The 21,362-nt window shown below is 32.1% G+C and overlaps 1 protein-coding gene across 1 annotated transcript; it reads left to right on the top strand.

Moving 5' to 3' along the window:
* Nucleotides 1-1,651: 1,651 nt before the first annotated feature.
* Nucleotides 1,652-15,880, top strand: LOTGIDRAFT_190753 (hypothetical protein). The gene is made up of 24 exons (XM_009058679.1): nt 1,652-1,764; nt 2,173-2,258; nt 2,646-2,746; nt 3,344-3,428; nt 3,781-3,852; nt 4,464-4,571; nt 5,197-5,244; nt 5,923-5,996; nt 6,539-6,608; nt 6,866-7,081; nt 7,590-7,687; nt 8,032-8,095; nt 8,592-8,702; nt 8,958-9,022; nt 9,304-9,441; nt 9,768-9,871; nt 10,473-10,589; nt 11,310-11,409; nt 11,738-11,831; nt 12,253-12,356; nt 12,899-13,013; nt 13,301-13,429; nt 13,932-14,045; nt 14,526-15,880. The coding sequence occupies exons 1-24, from the start codon at nt 1,719-1,721 to the stop codon at nt 14,637-14,639; spliced, it is 2,373 nt and encodes a 790-aa protein (XP_009056927.1). The 5' UTR covers nt 1,652-1,718; the 3' UTR covers nt 14,640-15,880.
* Nucleotides 15,881-21,362: the final 5,482 nt, after the last annotated feature.

Here is a 21,362-nt window from a genome sequence, read left to right on the forward strand (position 1 = left end):
TTATTGACATCAATGTCTCAAAGTTGTATTTAAATAATATGAATAGCACATAAATATATTGCTAGATTTTCTAGATCTTTGTATTTTGTTTGAAGGTGAATTGTTTATAGAACTGTCAACTTGTGTACAAAATGAATTGTTTATTTTTTTTTTATAGATTCAATCTAAAATTCTAATTTCACTTAAGTTTTAAATGGTTTCATAAACTACTGATAAAAAAAGATCATTTTGTTCATTTTCAAACTGATAAATTTGCAATCATGAAATAAGAAATGATCAGAGAACATGTAGTTATCTCACATAAAGCTTGTGGTGTGCTTAGTTTTATTGAAAAGTAAGGCACTAACAAGCCAATTTTTTTTTTTCGGTATGAAAATATGTTGACTGCAGCTTTATATTATATTATGTCAAAATATTAACAAAGTTTAATTTTTAGGATAAATCCTGATATCTGTAGATCGGAACGAATTTGAGTTTATTAATGTTCTGTTTAAGATAAATTATGAGCTATAGCTTATATTCTGTTTAATTCATCTGTAGACAAAAATTAATTACTATTATTTCTGTATGACCCTATTTGCAATCATGTTGAATATATTTTTTTTTGTCAGGGTTTGTCCCTTGAATTACATATGGGAATGTAAATAAGAGGTATGAATGTGGAAGTATTGCAAGAATGTTTTGTTGACTGAATAATTGTGAAAAAGAGGAAACTTGTATTACATGTATTTCTGATTTGGTGCATGATTTTTGTGTTGTTTGTAAAAAAATAGTTATTTGTCATTGTCAATACCATTTTTTATTGTATGTATCATTTTTATAAAACACAATATTAAAATCATTCTCATCCATATGTGTATTCTTACAAATAGATCAACTGCTACACAATTACCATTTTGTGGAACACAGACTTGCATGTCATTGCACATTTTTGGGTTCATGCTTCATCTTACATTCTGATGTCTATTCAGATGTTATGACTTGTAACATCTACTTCTAGTACCCAGAAGAACAATATTTTGATGACTTTCCACTCTTGCTGGTACTGTTGTAGACTTTCCACATCTAATTTAGGGAATAATACCCTGGAAAATTTTCTAATCTAGGAAGGCGGAGAATACATCTAACACGATTTTGGCAATAAAGGTAGAATAATTTTGCATTTTTTCTGGCTCTAACGGCTGACTACTAGTAAGTACGATTACAAGGTGCATAATCTTTTTCACTTTCTTCCTACTAAAGAGAACTCGCCTCTCTTGCCAAAGAAAGCTAACAAAAAATTACATTTAACAGTACTAATTACACACAAATAAGTCAATTATTGGGACTGAATTTTCCACTCCTTACGAATTAGTCATTTCCGTTTTTACCTACACTCTTAGTCTTGATACACACACATCACATCATAATATAATTTTATCAATCAATAAATTAATAAGACGAAATGACATGGTTTAATTAAAAAAATATACGATAGAATTAATCTGAACACTTTTGCCATGTCTTCAGGAACGAACTTGGATTGTGTACTCCTTGTATTAAAGCCGATTTGACTTAAATGAAAGCAGTCCGATTTGGTCATATATTTGTCGATATGACTCGACGTGCACCTTAATCGAACTTCCGGATTGTTGAAGGAAAGCGGTTGATGAAAAGGCACACAACATAATAAACTTTGCTATATTCCCTTTCACTGTTTTGCAGTAGAAAATCTGAAAATGTCAAGGCGTCGAAGAGAATCTTACAGTGATGATGAAGATGATTGTAAGTTTGAAATCTCAGAGTGATGTTTTCAGTTAGGATAGCTGTGTAGCATTTTCATTCGGCATTCGAATGGCAATGGCACACATCTTCACATTTCACACTGACGCACACTGCTGTTATTTTTTTAAGTTTAAGAATCTGATAGTTTCAAGACTATTGCAATAAAGATAAAGTCATGAGATCACAAACCTTGACTGATTTGCTGTCTTCTTCCACAATTTCGTAACCCTTCCCATTATCTTGAAAATTTGTGAAATCCTGGGGAAAATGCAATTCTGAATTTCATGACAAGCAAGAGTATACAGAATTCCATCAGAAAGAAAGAGTGTTAATTGACATTATATTATATAGATCTATGTTTTCAATACCTGGTTGTAAATGTCCATGGTTTTGTTACTTGAATTCTAGCTAGCCGGCATAAAAGAAGAAGAACTTCAGATGATGTAAACATTGAAGATAGATTAGATTCTCTTATAACAAGAGTCGGTGAAAAAGTGAGTATTATTGGCAAAACAGTAGTTGTGTCTTGTTTAAGCAAAATTTATTTTGGAGCTTTTTACACTCAAGATCCATGGCTTTTATTGCCATTCTCAGATTCTGAACTCAAAAATAATTTTTTGACTTGTACACATTTATTGAAATAAATAAACCAAGTACCGGTACAAACTAAACAAAACCTGAAATCCTAACAACATATTGGCGAAACATTAGTAGCAGCTAATGAACTTTTGACATGAGGAAATATATCAATAAGTATATTAGTAACTATTTCGTAATGAAAAGTAAGCATAGCCATGGCCCTTTTGAAAAGAAACATCAGTCGTTTTCTGCATTCAATTAAAGCTTGTAGTTCATTTTTTTTGTGTTATTGTGTATTACAGAGTACATCATCATTGGAAAGTAATTTAGAAGGATTAGCTAGTGTATTGGAAGCTGATTTACCTAACTATAAAGATAAGATTATTAAGATTCTATGTGATTGGTAAGTTATGATGTCTTATTAGATTAATTATTACAATCAATTTAGATTTTTGTGATTATTATCTTACATTGCAGTCATTATTGGAAACCATAAACTTTTCTTGTCATGTTTTTTCCGATGCATTTGTCCATGTCATGTATAGAATTAGCAATTGTGTCATTGATCATGAACGAGTTTGGAAGAATGAAGGAGATCGAGTAACTCACGCCACACCATCACGGGCCGAGTTTCATGGCCATGTCATTCGACCTGACCAGATCTATTGAAGAATCAACAACCAAACCAACAGCACAGTCTCCAATTTGAACCATTTCAACTACTACGACTACCAACAACTACCTAGTTTGCAATATCAGCATCCACTGGAAGCGAACGTTAACTTGTCATCTACCAACCAAACAACCTTTGATCATGATTCCGAATGGCACAGACTAGTTTTCAACTAATTTTCTATAAAATACTTCTAAATTTATATTTTTGATTTTGAAATTATGTATTTTTCATTTTACCACAGGCTGTTTTATACAGTCATCTGTACAATATACCTATGATTTTTAACCATCATCTTTTACTTTTTTTTTTTTTTTTTTTTTTCAGTGTGATATATTTACCAGAAAAGATAACTGTTTACACTACATTAGTTGGCTTATTGAATGCAAAAAATTATAACTGTGGGGGAGAGGTAAGAACAATAAGTACCAGTACCTTTTAATTTAACGGTACTTTAATACTATTGGTTACACATTGACTAGGTGGTGTTAATTTAATGGCCTTAGGTTGATCACAGTCTGAGTGAAGTCCACTGACTATAGGTAGGGATAGCCCAGACTGTTACCTATCTAGGGGAAATCTGCAGAGGAACACATTTTTTGACCTATCACAAGCTTCGTGTAAGAATGAAAGGAAATCTAACTTAATGAAAAGTGATTGCACAGTTTCAGCTGGTGTTTTTTAAATTGTTTGATGAATTTTATTTTAAATCTGCGTTGTGTTTTCTCTTAACGTAGTTTATCTCAATGATTTTCTTTTTTTAGTTTACAGAACTAATAGTACGAAACTTAAAAGACTATCTGAAGACTGGGAAATTTGAAGATGCTCGTATGACTGTATGTTTTTAAAAGTCAAATTGTTAATGCAATGTTTTTGTAATAATATTTCATGTTCAAACTTGTCCTTACCACTAAAAACATTGTGAATATCCTTTGTAAAGTAGGGCTTTGGAAAGCAATAGTACAGTTTTTGTCAATGGCATAGACTTTTATTGATTTTTTTTATTGATTGGTTTTCAATCTATTTACCAGTATTCTATTTCATACAACATATGTGATCTGATGTTTTTTTGAATTGAATTTTGACAATCATTTTCCTATGAACTGAAATATCAAAATACTAGTGACTACTGAGAGTTTTTGAATGTCTTTGGGTTGATGAAAATGTCAACCACTGAAAAAGTTATCTTTTGTAAACATGATCTTACAGAGGGAAATTTTCAGTCCTGAAAGAAGGTCATTTTCTATTTCAGTTGTAAAATCACTGAACCATATATTTCTAAGAACCCAAAAACATTCTAAACACATGGCATAAAGTTGAAAATTTTATTTTGAATATTTATGAAATGAGAGAAAAAATTCAATTCCAAGCTCAACGTAGTCAGACAATAAGGGGAGTTTTTTTCTGGTTGTTCTCAAGATTTTCATGTACTTTATCATATCTTTAGGTAAGATTTATAGCTGATCTAGTCAATTGTCATGTATTAGTAGCTGGGTCAGTTCTACAGATGTTTGATAATTTGATAGAAGTTACATTAGAAGATAATATACCTCAGGTATGGTTAAAAATTCTACTTATTGGGTTTGTTGTTTTTTTTTTTCTATTTTGGAAAAGTAATAAGTAGAATTTTAAGTTGATGGCAGTTGCTGAACTAGATGTAGACTTAAGTGGATTGGGGCCCCTCTCCTTGAAATTTGTTTTTAACCCTTTGAACCCTGAGAGTAAATGAAATATAAAGTCATATACTCTGAGCTCCAAGTAATAAAAGTAAAAGTGTATGACGTTGACATTGAATTTTTAGTTGATGGCAGTTGCTGAACTAGATGAGTTGGGAGCCGTAGACTAACGTGGCTTGGGGCCCCTCTCGTTGAATTTTTTTTTTAAATTGTATGACGTTGACATTGTATGACGGCATTTAGTAACGGCCGGTATACTGGCTACTCGGGTATATATTGCGTTAGTGTATGGCCTGTAAACCGACCACTAGGGTTGAAAGGGTTAACATATGCTCTCCTGCATGTTTTCCTGGTAGTAAGGGGTCATTTAGGGGTGTTTAGATAGTGTTTGGTTGTGAAAAGACACAATAATAGTGATCATTGGAATCCACACTTGGTGTCTGATTAATTAAAATATTTGTGGTAATCTTAAGTTACATGCAAATATGATTTTGTCTTTTTTAGGTGCGATCAGATTTTTATGTATATGCTGTCCTATCTGCATTACCTTATGTAAGTGATTATTTTTATGTGATACATATTGATAAGATTTCAACAATTAATCTTTGTTCAACTCAATAGTATATTTAAGTATCATTATGTCGTCATACTTCCTCGTGACCATTATAATACAAGTGACAAAAATTAAGTATTCATATCTAAATATTGTCCAATCAAAATGGCCCCTGCTGTCTTAGTGGTAAAATTTCAGCCAATCAGAACAAATCACTCATTATTATGCTTTGTTTGGAAACATATTTTGATTAATATGGACAGTACAGAATCGAGGAAGTTTTTTGGTAAAGAATATTTACTTGGAAAGAATGTGTTCTTGTCTCTTCAAACGGGTGGCAGTAAAGCGATGTTGTATTTTGTTTATATGACCTCCTTCCATTCTACCGATTTGATTGTTCCAATACAAATAGCACCAATCACATTTCCATGCCCCCAAAATGAAGTGTAGTGGGCTTAGTTTAATACAGGTTTATGAAAGACAATGTTGAATCCTGTTTTCATGATACAATAATAAAATATTTTCACTGTTAATATCGTGTTCAATATGTCAATTGTAGAGCGATATAGAAATATTAAAACAGAACCTAAAATTACCATTCGTAATAATTATATTTTGGTATATATGTATTTATATTATGAATGGTTATTTTTCAACTTGTTTTTAAATGATTGTAGGTTGGAAGAGAACTATTTGAGAAGAAAGAACAAGAATTGAATAAGTTATTACAGACAATAGAAAATTATATCAGGTAAATATATACTGTAGATTTTTCAGAAATTTCCTGTTTTTAGTTCAAGTTAGTTTATTGTGAACAACCTTCATATCTTATACAACGACTAGAATCTACTATTTCTTGAGATTCAGTATGAATGTTGTTCATTATTAAAAGAAAGTTTATGAATTATATTGCCTCTGTGATTTTTTTCAAACGTTTTTATCAAGAATTCCCTAACATCTTTACTAAAAGAAATAAAAATCTGAGTAATGTTCTTGTCCATGGTAGATTAGATCCCCTTTCATTAACTCCCTGAAACAATCACTTTGCATTTCTGAATTATTTGTTTATCTTGTAAATCTTTCCAGAAGTAGGTAATTTCTTATCACATTGTTGTAGTGTAATGCTGAAATCCACAGTCCCTACTTGTGACCTAGGCCAGTGCTTCTATAAGAGAGCATCAGTTATAAAACCTTATACAGAGGGGGTATCTATAACAATAATGATGCTCTATTTGTTTCAAATAGATAATCAACCTGGAATTCTAGAAAAGGACTTGTATTTTTTATTTTTAGTAAAAGACATCATATTCATGTACCTTCATTACGAGTCTGGTCGTCAGATGATCCACACCCACAAGAAGAGGTAGATATTTGATTTTTTCCTTTTTTTTTTTCTACAAACACAAGAAACCGTTCGAATGAAGTATATACATATATACAAAATGGCAACCCCCATGAACTAGTTATGTTGACAGAGTATGATGTCAAAGGCCATTTTGTTGATTCTGTAGACATTTTTTTTCTTTTTTTCTACATCCATACAAGGCAACAAAAGTTAAATTGGTATAAAATAAGTTTTTATGCTTGATAATGATATGACATGACAACGTTTTTTTTCAGTATTTAGATTGTTTATGGGCACAAATTAAAAATCTACGAAATAACAAATGGATGGAGAAACAGATATCAAGACCATATAATGCTTTTGACAGTGTATTATGTGATGCCCTACAACATACATTACCCCAAATAATACCACCATCACATAACGATGAAATCAAATACCCCCTACCTATGGTTGTGTTTAGAATCTTTGATTATACTGATGTACCAGAGGTAAGAATCTACTCCTGTTGAGTAAGTTAGCTTTATTCTAGCCCCATTTTCTTTGTCTATCACCAAATCAAAAAAAAAAAATGGCAATAAGAGGAGCTGTTGATATGGCTCATTTTGCCGGACATGGCCATCAGGGCAGCTCAAATGTCCAATGATCAATATCCTATACAGGACATCAAGGTTATGTTACCCATTCAATGTCTGTCAGAAGCGAAATTTAATAACAACTCTCTAATGCCAAATATCCAAAAAGGCTGTCTTATTGCTCTACTTTTGGTTTCACTATCCTACAAATTGTTATGTTAAGAAGCGGGTTTTAGATGACATGCTTTGATTGGTTAAAAAAAACTTGACTTGCTGTAGAAATTTTGTTAGATTACAATGCAGACAAATATCAAGAAAAAAGAAAAGAAAGAAAATTGTTACCAAATTTTAATTAGATGTAACTATGATATATATAAACACGTTTTTTTTATACAAACAATTTAAAAACCGTGTTGTCATGTAGGGAACAGTCTTACCAGGAAGTCATGCTATTGAAAGATATTTAATAGAAGAACATCTTCAGAAGATTATAGATTCTAACTTTCTTGAAAGAAAGGAATGGTATGTAGCAGAATTTCATTGTCTTCTTCCCCAGTATGGATAATATAAGAATTGGGCTAGAATTAATTGAATTATCAAAATATATATCAGAAAAGCACACGTCTTTTAACAAACAATCCAATTTCAAAGTACAGACATGAGAACTACTTGTTAAACTTCAGTTGGGACGTAGGCTGAAATGAAACTCTGAGTAACAACATGTTTCAGGTTCTGTTTTAATATTTCTTGATAACTATTCATATTGATATTTGAGTAATCATCTGAAAAATTTAAAAAGAGTTACAGTATATTTTGGTTCAATCCTTATAAATAGACTTGTTGTTAAATGTTAATATTTTTTTCAGTGCTGCAGCTTTGTTAAGTTTTCCAACCAAAAATAAACTTCCATTGAACTATATCATTATTGAGGTGAGTTGATTTATTTTTTGAGAGTAAGAGTAACCACCTATTAAAGAAATACTACCTCTTAGAATGTACATAAAATTTAAAGTTGCAAATTGGTAAATAAGTGTATATATTCATCAGTTAGACTTACAGGTGTCATGACTAAAGAATAGAATCTCTATATAAGACGATATATCCATTAAACTAAATAATTATTGAAATATGATTCTAACCATTTTTCAAAATTACTTAGTTTATTGAACTATTGCTTAGTTTAATGGATTTATTGGATTATAGAGGGATTCTGTTGTATAATTATGACACCAGGTAAGTCCACTGACGAACAAAGACTCATTTTAATCAAGTTTAAAAATTTCAATTGTTTGGTCATCCTAAGAGGTAGTATTCCTTTAACCCGTTAACTGTTGAGCATGGTCAGAGCTGAAAGACATGATCAATATTCACAGTTGAATTTTTATTGAATTTTTGATTTTAATGGTAAACTACCTTATTCTTTCAGACATTATTTGCTGAATTATTTAACTTACCTAAAGAAAGACATTTAGAGTTATTTTATGGTGTATTATTGATAGAATTATGTAAATTACAACCCAGTACTATGCCTCAAGTTGTATCCTTTTCAATGTCATTAGAAGCACAGAAAAAATGGCTGAATAGAGTCTTTGAAATAAAAGCTAATGAAAAACAGAATGAAAGTTTGGTAGGGCTAGGCGATATTCCGGTATCACCAATTTGTATCGTTAGTAATATCGCTTTTTTTATAAAAAAAAATAAAAAACATGATATTGGTTCGGAAATAAGGTTGAATTTCAACATTTATTCAATCCAGTCAAAATGGAAAAACTTCTTTCTTAACTTAATATAGCTGGCTCAAGCAACAGAGATGTTATTTGAAAGAATTGACACTATGCATACAATTTGTATTGAAAGGTGAGTGTTGTGTATATTCAAATACTTGATTTTTCATTGATGCACAGTTCAAATGTGGCTTAGATTTGAATAACGAACATATCAGTACAATTATAATTGCCATTTACATTTCCTCACTCTCCAGGCTACTACTTAAGTCTGGACCAATGATATGAGACCCCTATAACAAAAGCCTAACATTTCAAAAAATTATCTAAAACAGAAATCTTTCAGCTAGTGAATTTAATATTTACACAACAATATACTATAAATATTTTACTTTTGTTTTTATATTTTTTCAGATTTGTGAATTGGTTTTCGTATCATTTGAGTATGTTTCAATTTAGATGGAGTTGGGATGATTGGTCTGTCTGTTTAGAACAGGATCCTAATAACCCTAAACCAAGATTTGTTCACGAAGTTCTTCATAAAATATTACGGTATGTTTTTTTATTGATGACAGACTATTGATCAATAATCTGAAAAATTCAGTTGAGAAACCCAGTAAATACGTATGTTACGTGCTGAAGGGACCGTTGTGGAAGAGATTGCTACTTGTTAACAGGTAGAGTGGAGAAAATGTAACTTTTTTTCAAAAAATGATTTATTTAGCAACCAAAAAGTAAATTCAAGATGAGTGAATCGTAGTAAAAAAGATAAAAAATATTTGTACACATATTTTGGTTTTTGGTGAAACAGCTATATGAGATGTTAATTGATGAATGATGTCCCTTGAATTACAATGATAACATTATTTTTATTTCAGACTTTCTTATCATCAACGAGTAATGGAATCAGTTCCAGAATCATTCCATTGTTTATTACCATTAAAACCTCAACCATGTTATAAATATGAACAGGAAGGAGCAGGTAATATCTTGATTTTATATATAGCTCAATGTTTCTAATTTCAACTATCTGTATCACTTTGCAGAAAAAAAATACAAATATGAACTCGTGTTTCCAGGACATTTTTAACAATTCTCATATGCACATATTAACTAATATAAAGCATGTCATGTCATTACTACAGCTTTGAATGTAAATAACGGTGGAGAGTGACATCACAATCTCAAGCTATTACGAACTTCGTACATTTCAAGGCCTCTGATTGACTGTATTCGCTAGCATATAATCCAATCAAATTGCTTTATTTGCAAACTTCCATGATACAAGAAGGTGACTATTGCAGTCAAGGTATAAGAAATGTAAAATCTTGACATTGTGAAGATGCAAGAACACATGCTTTTCTGTGAGCACTGTGACAAGAATGTTTGATTGAAATTTACTACTCTTCAGCAAATCAGTGGGCTATTGAATACTTCCAACACCATAGAGTGAGCAAAAAGGGAAATTTGAGGTAGACAGAGGCCTAAGCCTGCTCCATTTTGAGTTTTAAACTGTGTCGAGGGATGATTTCATAAACAAAAAGTCTCTTGTCAGAAGCTTAACACCATTTTGTCGATTTTAGGAAGTTTACCAGGTACAATGAAAGCACATGCTTTAATGTCAGCTATAAAATCTAAATGTACCCCAGAAGAAGCAGCTCAAATATTAAAAGAATTACCAAGTGACATGAGTGATGATAGTAAGTTAATTAATATTTTATGAATAAAAGGATGATAGTGCAATGTAATCATATACAGTCAAACTTGTAAGAATGACCACCAGTATTATTCAAGGTGATCTTCAATCAGTAGCCAGAAGAAATACATGGGATTTTCTTGTCATATGTTTACTCAATGATCAACTATAGACAATGAAAAATAACACGAGCGGTCTTGGCTGGAGACTTTTGTCGCCAATTAGAGTCTTGTCTTGAGTTTCCACAACTGGCACGGGCACATGAAGAGACAAAAATCTCCAGTTGGTTGTTTTTCACCTTGTCAATAATCATGTGCAGAGCATGCAATTGAAAGGAAAATGAATCTAATTGGATGATGATGGTCTGTCTTGCAGATGATAAAACTATCAGAGACAATTATCAAACTTGTTTGATATTATAAATCCTGTTGGCGTCTCGGCAACACAATAATCTTGACGTGGAAGAACGGGCGCAAGGTAGTTTTTCTCAAAATTTGAGACAAAAATCTCTGACCAAGACCTCTCGGGTGCCGCACCTGAACACTAATTAACTTGTAGCAGGGAATAGCTCAGTTGTAAGATGATCGTCTGCTAAGCCCATGGTCACTGTAGGTCCAAATCCTCCTCAGTGTGAAAAAAAATATATGATTCAACAACCAGTGCTTCCAAAATTTGGCCCAGTGCCAGCTTTCAGCCTCTATGACAAATTTATTTTATATTTCAGATGATTTATCATTTAATCCATTAAAGATTGATGTATTTGTCTCCACTCTGTTGTATCTTGGTAGTAAATCATTTAGTCATTCATTTGCCGCTCTTGCCAAGTAAGTTTATTTGATTGATGATATTGATAATGAAGTTTGCCACTTGGTGCAATGTTTTGAAATCTGAAGGTCCAGGGTTCGATCCCAGCAAATGTTGAGATAATACCTTTGTATTTTTCAACCTGGTTTCCCCCTGTCAGTGACACATAAATAAATAAACTGAGGCCCTGTGTTCTACAAGCTGTGTTCTTGACAGTTGGAAAACGAAAATGAGGAGGCTGCTGCTGTCCTGGCAAAATTTCCTTCTTTGCACACTGCATGGTGTTAGCATCTTCAAAAAGTTCAATAAAATTTTTCGCAATTGAAATTGAATTGTAAACAATTTCAGATTTCATCCATTATTAAAATCTCTGGCTGAAACAGAAGAAAGTCAAATTTATTTATTAAAAACATTGTACTCAGTATGGAAATCTCATCAACAAGTAAGACAATTTTTATTCTTATAAACATACATGTATTACCACCTACTGCATTTCTTAGACAAATTCTTAAAAGGGATTTAAGAGGTTTTCTAAATTTTTTATGGGCATCAAATAAACTAATAGCATCAATTAGCAACATTCTGATTTCAAGCAGATGTGTTTGTACGCCATTCCACTAAAACAAAAAAAAATATTTTAGAAAACTTCTTTAAAATCCCTATAATATGGTCTTTTCTTATTGATAATTTCATTACTGCAGACACATAAAAACAAAATATTTAACCTCAAAGTTATGTGAGCAGTAAGCAATTGAACTTAACTGGCAATTGTATCATTATCTTGAGATTTTAAGACATAGTTGCTCAAATCAGAATCAATTGTTTTGATTGAGTAATTTTTTTTTTTAAATTTATTATTACAGATGTTAGTAGTATTAGTTGATAAATTATTACGTACACAAATAGTAGAATGTTCTGCAGTAGCTAATTGGTTATTCTCAGATTCAATGAAACAAGACTTCATTAGGTAGGTAACTTATAACAACTAGTAATATAACATAATGCCTCATTCGATACCTGTCGTAAAAAAGGTGTTTACAATTTTCTTGCAAATCCAAATCTTGTGCGATATAGTCGAGACTATACAAGCAATATTCACGAGTTTATAAATCAGGTCGGCTCCTATTAACCACCTTTTTTTCAAATATCAGTCTGTACACATTAAAGATTCGTTGACAGTTTGAAAACGATAAATGGTAGGCCAATGCCATTGTCTTGGCAACATTTCCCTCATTGATTGCCCTCTGCCCCCTTTTTTCATTAGCCCTATTAGGTGCAGAAGAGTAGGACCTAAATCTTCAATCATTTCATTTCAACCAAAGTCCAAGAATAAGGAAACAACGGTAATTGTTTTTATTGTTTACATTTACAGTGCTCCAAATCACATTCCACCATTTTAATTATTTTCCCCAAACCAGATACTTTTAATTTTTATTTCTGTCAAATTGCCTCCAAATTTGCCTTGCTGGTTTATTGGAATTTATGGATTGACTGTTTTGTATGTTTTAGTGGTTATTTATGGGAGATAATGCACAGTACTATCAAGAAAATGAGTAAACAAGTAGATAAACTACAGAAAGAAGTGGATGAAGGCAGAGATAGATTAGATGCTCAAAGACGTAGGGTAGGTTTTTCTTCATTTGCATATTGCCAGGAACAAGTTGGTACAGAGTTCAAAACGCTTTCCTCGTGTGCTGAAAAATTAGTAGGTGCAGATAATTCACAATGGCAGAAAGGAATAGAAGGAAACTTCGTGACAAAATCTGATTCCATACAGTTTGATTATGGGCAGAATGGAAACAAACAAAAATTGTTCAGAACTAACCAATCAAACGCCTCCAAAAACATCAACCCAATTCCCTGTAATTTCCAAATGACAGTGGTAGTCAAAAACTTGTGGGTCTATTTTAGGCAGCAGATGGATTAGATATGGATGGTTATGATGAAGATATTCCTACAACAGAAATGATCGATAGAATGGAGGAGAAATTGGAATCAGCCATTAGTCAACAGAAAAGTTTATTTCTCATCATATTTCAGGTAACTTTAGTCTCTCTATCAACCATCCATAGTGATGATGAACATGTCTGACAAGCCAATAACATCTTTACACATTGCCATTTTTACGTTTTGTTTTGTTTAATATGAACACAATCACAAAACTTAAACTGGATGTATAATATAAGAGTACCAGCATTGGATAATTAGTGATAAAGTAGAACTGTTGGTTAAATGACACAGTTGACCTGTCTTTTGCCAAACATCATGACAATACCGATGCTGTAGAACATGGTATAGTAGACCTTCTCTCAAGTTGAAATTGTGATCAAATTTCACATGTCGTTGAAAAATGTCCGACTGACAAAAAAATAAATAAACAACCCTGGATAAAGTGCACCTCGTCCCATCTATTAAATGAGTCATATCCAGATGAAATGGAGTTTTACACCCATTTTTTCAGCAACTCATTGAGTTATTAAAGACAATAGTTGATACAATCATGTTAACAGTAATTATGAATATGTTTCATTTTATATTGTAGAGGTTTATTATTTTACTAACAGAACATTTAGCTCGTTGTGAATCAGAAGGTATAGATTATAATACAGCGTGGTATAAATGGGTTATAGAAAGATTACAACAAGTCTTTTTACAGGTATTATATTTCGCATCTTATACAAATTGTAAAGTTTGTACCCAGAACAATGATTTTGATGGTGCATCACTTGCAATTAAGGGCCATTATCTTTTTCAAGTATATGATAAGCTGTGAAGTTCTGATTTTCAATTTTATGTTTTACCACAAATTTCCAATTCCATACCTGTTGCTATTTTGGAAACAAACTACCCTTTAGATTTGTACAAAGTCCCCATATATCTCCTAAATTTTGTTTTTTCAAGGTAAAAGATAAGTAGGGTTATTTCCAAAGTGTAGATTTTGGTCATCAACTTGTTTTGATGTTGATCAGAAAACCCTATGTAAATATGTAGGGTTAGCAATTTCTAAAGTAAAAAATGACAAATGCCTTATTGTCTATGTACTCAAAAACCGTTTTCTGAAAATGCTGGAAGTACTATACAAAGCCAATAGGTCTACCATGATAATATCTAATCAAATTGTATTGTTTTATTTCAGCACCATACTCTGGTCTATAAATATGTTATGACATTAGAAGAGTTACTATTTACCAGTAATATTGATATACATATTCTAGAGGTCTTTCAACAATTCTGTTCTCTTAGATCTTAAATATCTCCCTATTTATAATGCGGATTAGGTGCTTAGTTACAATATTATAAAAGTATGACATTGATGAAGAATATTGTACTTATTTAAGCTTTTGAAAAAGAGATGCTGCATTGGCAAACAATTAAGACTTATAGTTACATTGAGTGGGCTGGAAAAGTGAGCATATCCTGCCTGCCTGGACAGGGACAACTACCAAAATACAGATCTCTTGTTCAACAGTATTCATTTTTATAATTAGCTCTGTGGACTCTCTGAAAGCCTGTAGTTAATTGGGAAGAAATTAATAATACATTTATAATCATTACAAAATATCTTTTCAAAATGACAAGTTTGTGGACAAAAATCTCAATCTTGTTTCTTCTCCAAGTCAGTATGTATATATTTGTATTTCTTCTAATATTCATTTTATCATGGTTCATTTATCATCTTTAAATATTACAAGTTGTGAATATTATATACAAGGGATTGTAAAGTAATTTTCTAAGTTGTGGTACCATTCTGTGTCTATGGTTCCTGCAATCCCCGTAAAATTAAGCGCTTTATGACATCACTAATCGCGAAGGGGCTTATGTGATAATGCATATATTGTGATTAGTGACATCATCAAACACTTAGTTTTAGTGAAATTGTACAAACCACAGACGTCTTACTGAAAATGGGAATGATGCAAATTGATGGTATGTGTCCTTGACCACATGAAAATTTTAGAAAACCTCTTAACAATCCCTTTAATAGCTTGAATTTCAATAGGCCAGCTTATGTCATAGTATTTGTTGCAATGTTAATGTAACTTTCATATTCCTAGCTGATTTTAACAATAGGACTGTTTTTATTCTACATTTGTAATATAGTTTCAGAGCATGAAATTTGCTCAGGATAAGAAAGAATGTTGAAGGATAATTCAATCAAAATTCTGTTCAATTGATTTTATTTTAAGGCTAGTTCAATTGGAACTCATGGTCCATTACCACTGCTAAAAAGTGAAAATAATATTTTATGTTGTAAGGAATCACTAGCAAAAGTTCAGAATATCTTTGTCCATTGTATCATTAAGGAAGTATTAAGAAGTGTAGAGGAATGGGGGTGTGGTTTGGACACGATCCTGTCAGACTTTACTTACATGAATCATGTTTTCATTTCTTCTTACAAATAATTTTAGAATGTACAACTTGCTTAATAGTTTGTAATTTGTTATGTATTTTTTATGTAGTGACTGAAGAATAAAGTCTATTATGAACGTCTATGTTTTACACTATTTGCAATTTATACAATTACTTCCAACAATGAGGAGGACAGGTGTATTGCGAGATAAGTCAATGGTTTTACATATACCAAATACAGTCATGGCTAGTTTTGCTGGAACATCAGTTTGAACACTAATGTAAAAAAAAAAAATAAAAAATTTGTACTGCTCAACAATTCAAAGCCCATAAAAGTTTTTCAATCCCTTAAAAGACAGGCGATATTGAGTTCCATGTTGGTTTCTCTTTAAAAGATCCTTTAATGAAGAAGAACATTGGTTTATTGTCCTTTCTAAGCAATGAGTTGTCATGCATCTCTGACATGAGTAAAGCCTGTTGCAAAATCCTAAGTAGAACCCTGGACCTCTAGATAAACAAAAAAGCGTTATGTTCATTGAACCCCACAGCTCTTCAAAATTTCTTATATTGATGACACTGGCATGATAATGGTAGTTGTTTGAGGTGAAAATAATTATTAAACTTATTACAAATAAAGTTATTATATTTCATGAACTTGTATTTAATTGTTGTTGAACACAAAGTGAAGTCACACATGCACATATTTCACTATATTTTAACCTTAAGCGCAACTTGGATTTGGATAGAATTTGCTGTGGTCCAATTTTTATTGAGTTTGCCTACACATGTAATCGTAGCTTTAAAATGTTCAATGCTGAAACTCAACACATCCATCTAACTTAACACGATTAAAAGTCAATATACACAGGCTCAAGTATATGAAGAAAAATCTCAGAAAATATTATCTTTAAATTTGCATGCATAGGAAATCATTAGAACTGTCTTTTGATGAACTTGATCAGCTGGGATAAGATATCTGTATTAACATGCTATTATATTAATTGTACAGCTCTGGAGTAAATCATGGTGAAGCACTGGCAATCACTTGTAGAGATTTGATGTATGTTTGATTGTATGTCTTGTTCCAAATTTTTCCCTTGATTTGGGTGTAGTGCTATTCAACATTCAAGCTATCCAGAAATAACTCTGAATTTCTGCTCAAAATATCTGAATGTACAGATTTGTATTTTTTTGCCAAAATTTCTTTGTATGATATTTTCACATGATCAAGTTGACGGTCTTATTTGTCCAAAATAAGCTGAAGCTAAAGGTGGCGTGGATGTTTTAGGTATGACTAATTGCTGTGGTATACGAGTACTAATGGTAGTTGATATTGGTGGTGTATTAACAGGTGAACCAATCGGTGGTGGAGAACTACTGTGATTTAATAAACCACGTACTGGAATAGCATCATCTCTTTTCTGAAAATATTTCAAATCTATAGGTGGATTGCTGAAAGAAAAAAAAACCAAATTATTCAAAATTCAAATCAAATATCTTATATAATCTTATCAAAAATGTACCTTATGAAAGAGTTTTACTTGTCTACACACTTTGGTGTGGACTCATAAATGATACAATTAGTAGTAAAAATCCAAAAATGTTGATTAAAATCTATTTGTTTTGAAAAAATGGTGGCGCTCGACAGGTTCGTCTGTTCCAATTCTGCCCCTAATTGAAAGGGATGAGAGCAGATAGTCACACTTAAAATTTTCCAATCTATTTCCTTCTACGCCATTTTGTTTTCTGTTTGCACCCATTTTTTTTAGCACACATGGAATGCAATCTGAATTCTGTTCCAACTTGTTTTATGGAACATTCTGTAGATTCCATAAATCCCAAACGTTCAGATTGAGCGCCCCCCATTATGTTTAGTTCTGAAGACAAATTCAAAAATTTGATGCCCATGAAAATAACTTACTTTTCTTTATCATTAGAATGTAAGGAAGCTGGTGAATTTTGAGAATGATTTGGTCTAATTTCTTCTGGTATTGGTGGGGGTGGGGCTTGTCTTATATTAGATAATGATGTTGGTATGGCACTCTTTCTAATTCCTGCTCCTCCACCTCCAGCCATATAATGAACCTAAAACATCAGTAATAGTGTTCACAGCTCACCGTCTAAATTTGAGCTTTCAAATCTATGTGTGTCATATCAATTTTCAATCAAACAGTTAGTTTTGGAAGTTATGAACGGTTTCCAAATTTGACATAAACTTTACCAAAGGATTAGGATAAGGCAAGGATAATAACATTCATCAAAATATAAGCACTTTGGTCTATGTCATCAATCTATTGATTTACCTGTGGTTGTCTATGTTGATTTGGTAACATTCTTGGTATGATAACATTACTATTATGTAAATGACCATCACCATGTTGTAGACTTGATCCATAACTTGATGTACTGTAATTGTGCTAGATAAAATAAAATGCCCTATATTTATGATTGTATTCAAAATTTGCATGAAAATCCAATGTTCTTTAATATGAGAAACTTACAGTATATAACTGTGATCTCAGCTCTTTGCAGTGTTTTTTCCCCAATGCGAGAATAGGCGAGACAGATGTTCGTGGCTGCTTCACCATGACAAGGCTTCTCCTCATAATGCCGACAATCTGACAACTCATAGTCGAGAAGAACCTGAATGTGTTGTTGTAATCTCCCTACATGCCTTATGCGGCTCTGTGCTAAAGGGACCCCTTTACGACATCAAGTGGCTTAATTCATCAAGTGTGGTGCTGTGTAGGATTCAAGAAAAAGAGTGCATGCAAATGTGGCAACGAAGGATGGTAAGGTGTTATCTCAAAAGTGTGTAAGACTCCAGGGAGATTGCAGTTTGGATTCAAAATAAATCTGTTGTGACACCAGTCCCGGAACTTCTATAGCACGTCTTGTATACACCCAAATTTTTTATTTTGCTTGCAGTCTTGTAGGAAATGCTTTATACAGTTGTTGACTTTAATCTGATGATAAAGAGTTGACATGGGTATATGTTAGTCTTGCCTTCATGAATTAAGGTAATAGAACTTACCACTACATTGCCTACATTATGTCTGTTATTAGTGACAGCTGATGGCATTTCAAACGTTCCTACTCTATTATGATTTACTTGTTGTTCATTAATTTGTTTATTTAACCATTGGATAACTGAAAATATCATATATCATACTTTAATAAAAATACTTCTATCAAATATATTATAACCAATACCACATAAACAGTTACCCTCAAAATATCATCGAAGGCCATGGTTTGTCATTTTCAAGGGTCAATCTGGGTCTTGAATATATGTAAATAGTCTTCGTAAGTACTAGAATAATCCCTTCAAATTGCCTCAAACTCCAAATTTCTCTTTCTCCTCTTATATGTCGTTGTGAATTTTCTATATATGGCAGAGTCTCAAGAAAAGACAAGTTATTTTGCCTGAGTAGGCCTATCTCTATTATAGATTTGTTAATTTTAATTAAGTTAATATGTCATATTAATGTCATATGTAGGCCTATGATCACTTAAATTAATTTACAAGGCTTAATGCTTATCTAAGAAAAATAATAATCAATTTGGAGTTTCAAAATCATGAATTTACGCGCTATGGAAAAATCTCCCGACTTTTCACCAAATCTCCAGATTTTTCAAGGCAAATATCCAGATTTTTTTTCTTGACCTGTACACATGTATGAAGACAGTTAAAAGCGAATATTTCTAGACACACATGGATTTGAAGCTAAAATTTCGACTGGTTGCAAGTCCTAATTACCAATATCAGAAAAACTCACCATTTTCATTAGTTTTTAACAATTGTCTACTTTCTTCTAATTTCTGAGTTGTACTTTCTAAATTACTGTTTAATTTCTCATTCTACAAAATATCAGCATTTCTTACAATAATATTATTTCTCAAAATTACAGAACAGACTATATAACTAAAAAAATTCTCATAAATCCAAAGAAAAAATGAAAAAAGAAAAGCTTTTCAGTTCTTACTACAAAAATTACATAACCTTGATTCATAATAGAACCTGAGGTAGCTTTCCCATTACTTTTTCCACAGCATCATTCCTGAGGTCATCAGGTGGTTGCCATGTCGATACCACATGATCTGTCAACACATTTTTATTGGTTAGTAACTTTTTCTAGCTCAGTTGCCAGCAAAGTAAATGGCGAGTTTCTTGAGGCAAAAATATCACTAAAAATTCAGCACAGACTGAGCAAACAGCTGAGTTCCCCACCACTCAAGGCAGGCAGCTCAGCTAGTTCTTCTTGTCTGCAGTAGACTTTTAGCTTTAGAAATAAAAAAATAAGCCTTTTAAAAGAAAAGTTGAATGTAATCAAATGAATTGTTTTTTTATGAGAAGATTTCATCTTGACAAGCCTAGTGATATGAAATGCTTTACCTCATCTTGTCTAGTTTTCAGAGTATCTTTTGTACCAGCTAAATCTTGACGTAATTTTTCTAGTTCTTGGTCTTTTTCACCTAATAATTTTTCTTGTTCAGTGGCTATCTGGCTTCTTAATTTTACCTTTAATAATACACAACAAATATATAGTTTTCAATTTGACATCACTAAATACATGAAACTTAACACAAATTTGCTTGTATAGTGTGCGTTTTTTTTTTTACAACAAATAGGGATTGCCAATGGTGACAGATATTTTTCCAAATATTCCGGGTAAAAAGGGGGCTGCACACTATATTAGCAATTATACAGTACAATTTTTTTATCATTCCTGCATCCTTTTGGCACCTTTGTCATTGAACAGTTTGACCAGAGAAGGCAGAAGTGCATTTGTCGACTGCAACTTCTCAATCAATAATTAATTAAGAGACCTGTGGTACAATTAGGGGGTAGACTGACTCAATGGGGGGACTGAATTCAAAGTGCAGCAACTCTGTGGAGGTGTCATAGTCTCAAAAATGAAATGAAATGAATGGATTTTTACGTCCTACTTTTCTACACCATGTGGGCTAATGAAGACGAGCAACACCTTCGGGTTAGCGAGCAAGCGTCTAACTCACTGAGCCACCGCAGCTCCCTCATAGTCTCAAGCTTCTGAAAAGGGTTTTCCCAAGAAGATTTATAAATTATTGAGTTGATTTGGTGCATTTTCAAACAAAAACATATAAAAATGATATTTTCAAATTTGCTAAAAATATGATTTTTATATGTTTTTGCTCAAAAAAATGCAAATGCCCCTCCTGTACCCTCACTGGCCCTGCCATTGCTGATATCATGATGCAGGTCAATGACCCAAAGCAAAAAATTCTGATTTTTATCACTTTGAAAACTATGAACATAATATATTGTTCAGTTATTCACTTTAACCATCAATAGTTTGCTATTATTTCTCAATGGTCTCCATTTCTTGCTCATAATCATGAATTGTGGGATAGAATAATAGCAATTTAACACGCTATCCCACAATTCATCATAGTTAACAAGTTAACAAATGGTCCTATATGACAAGCTTTTATTGGTTAAAGAAAACTTGTTGGATTACAATATAGACAAAAAACAAGCCTATTCTTCGAGACCAAATCAAAAATACCTTGGCATGATAATTCTTGATTTCACTCTGTAGTTTTTTAATGATTTCATTGCCTTTTTTCAATTCTTCTGCCA

Source organism: Lottia gigantea (genome assembly GCF_000327385.1).
Source record: "Lottia gigantea unplaced genomic scaffold LOTGIsca_35, whole genome shotgun sequence".
In the NCBI taxonomy this organism is placed as follows: Eukaryota; Metazoa; Mollusca; class Gastropoda; family Lottiidae; genus Lottia; species Lottia gigantea.

What these genes read in the sequence shown, in the direction of transcription:
- LOTGIDRAFT_190753 (XM_009058679.1), top strand. Translation starts at nt 1,719, where the DNA reads ATGTCAAGGCGTCGAAGAGAATCTTACAGTGATGATGAAGATGATT. An exon ending in CAGTGATGATGAAGATGATT is followed by an intron (nt 1,765 to 2,172) that starts GTAAGTTTGAAA and finishes CTTGAATTCTAG; the next exon opens with CTAGCCGGCATAAAAGAAGA. An exon ending in TAACAAGAGTCGGTGAAAAA is followed by an intron (nt 2,259 to 2,645) that starts GTGAGTATTATT and finishes TGTGTATTACAG; the next exon opens with AGTACATCATCATTGGAAAG.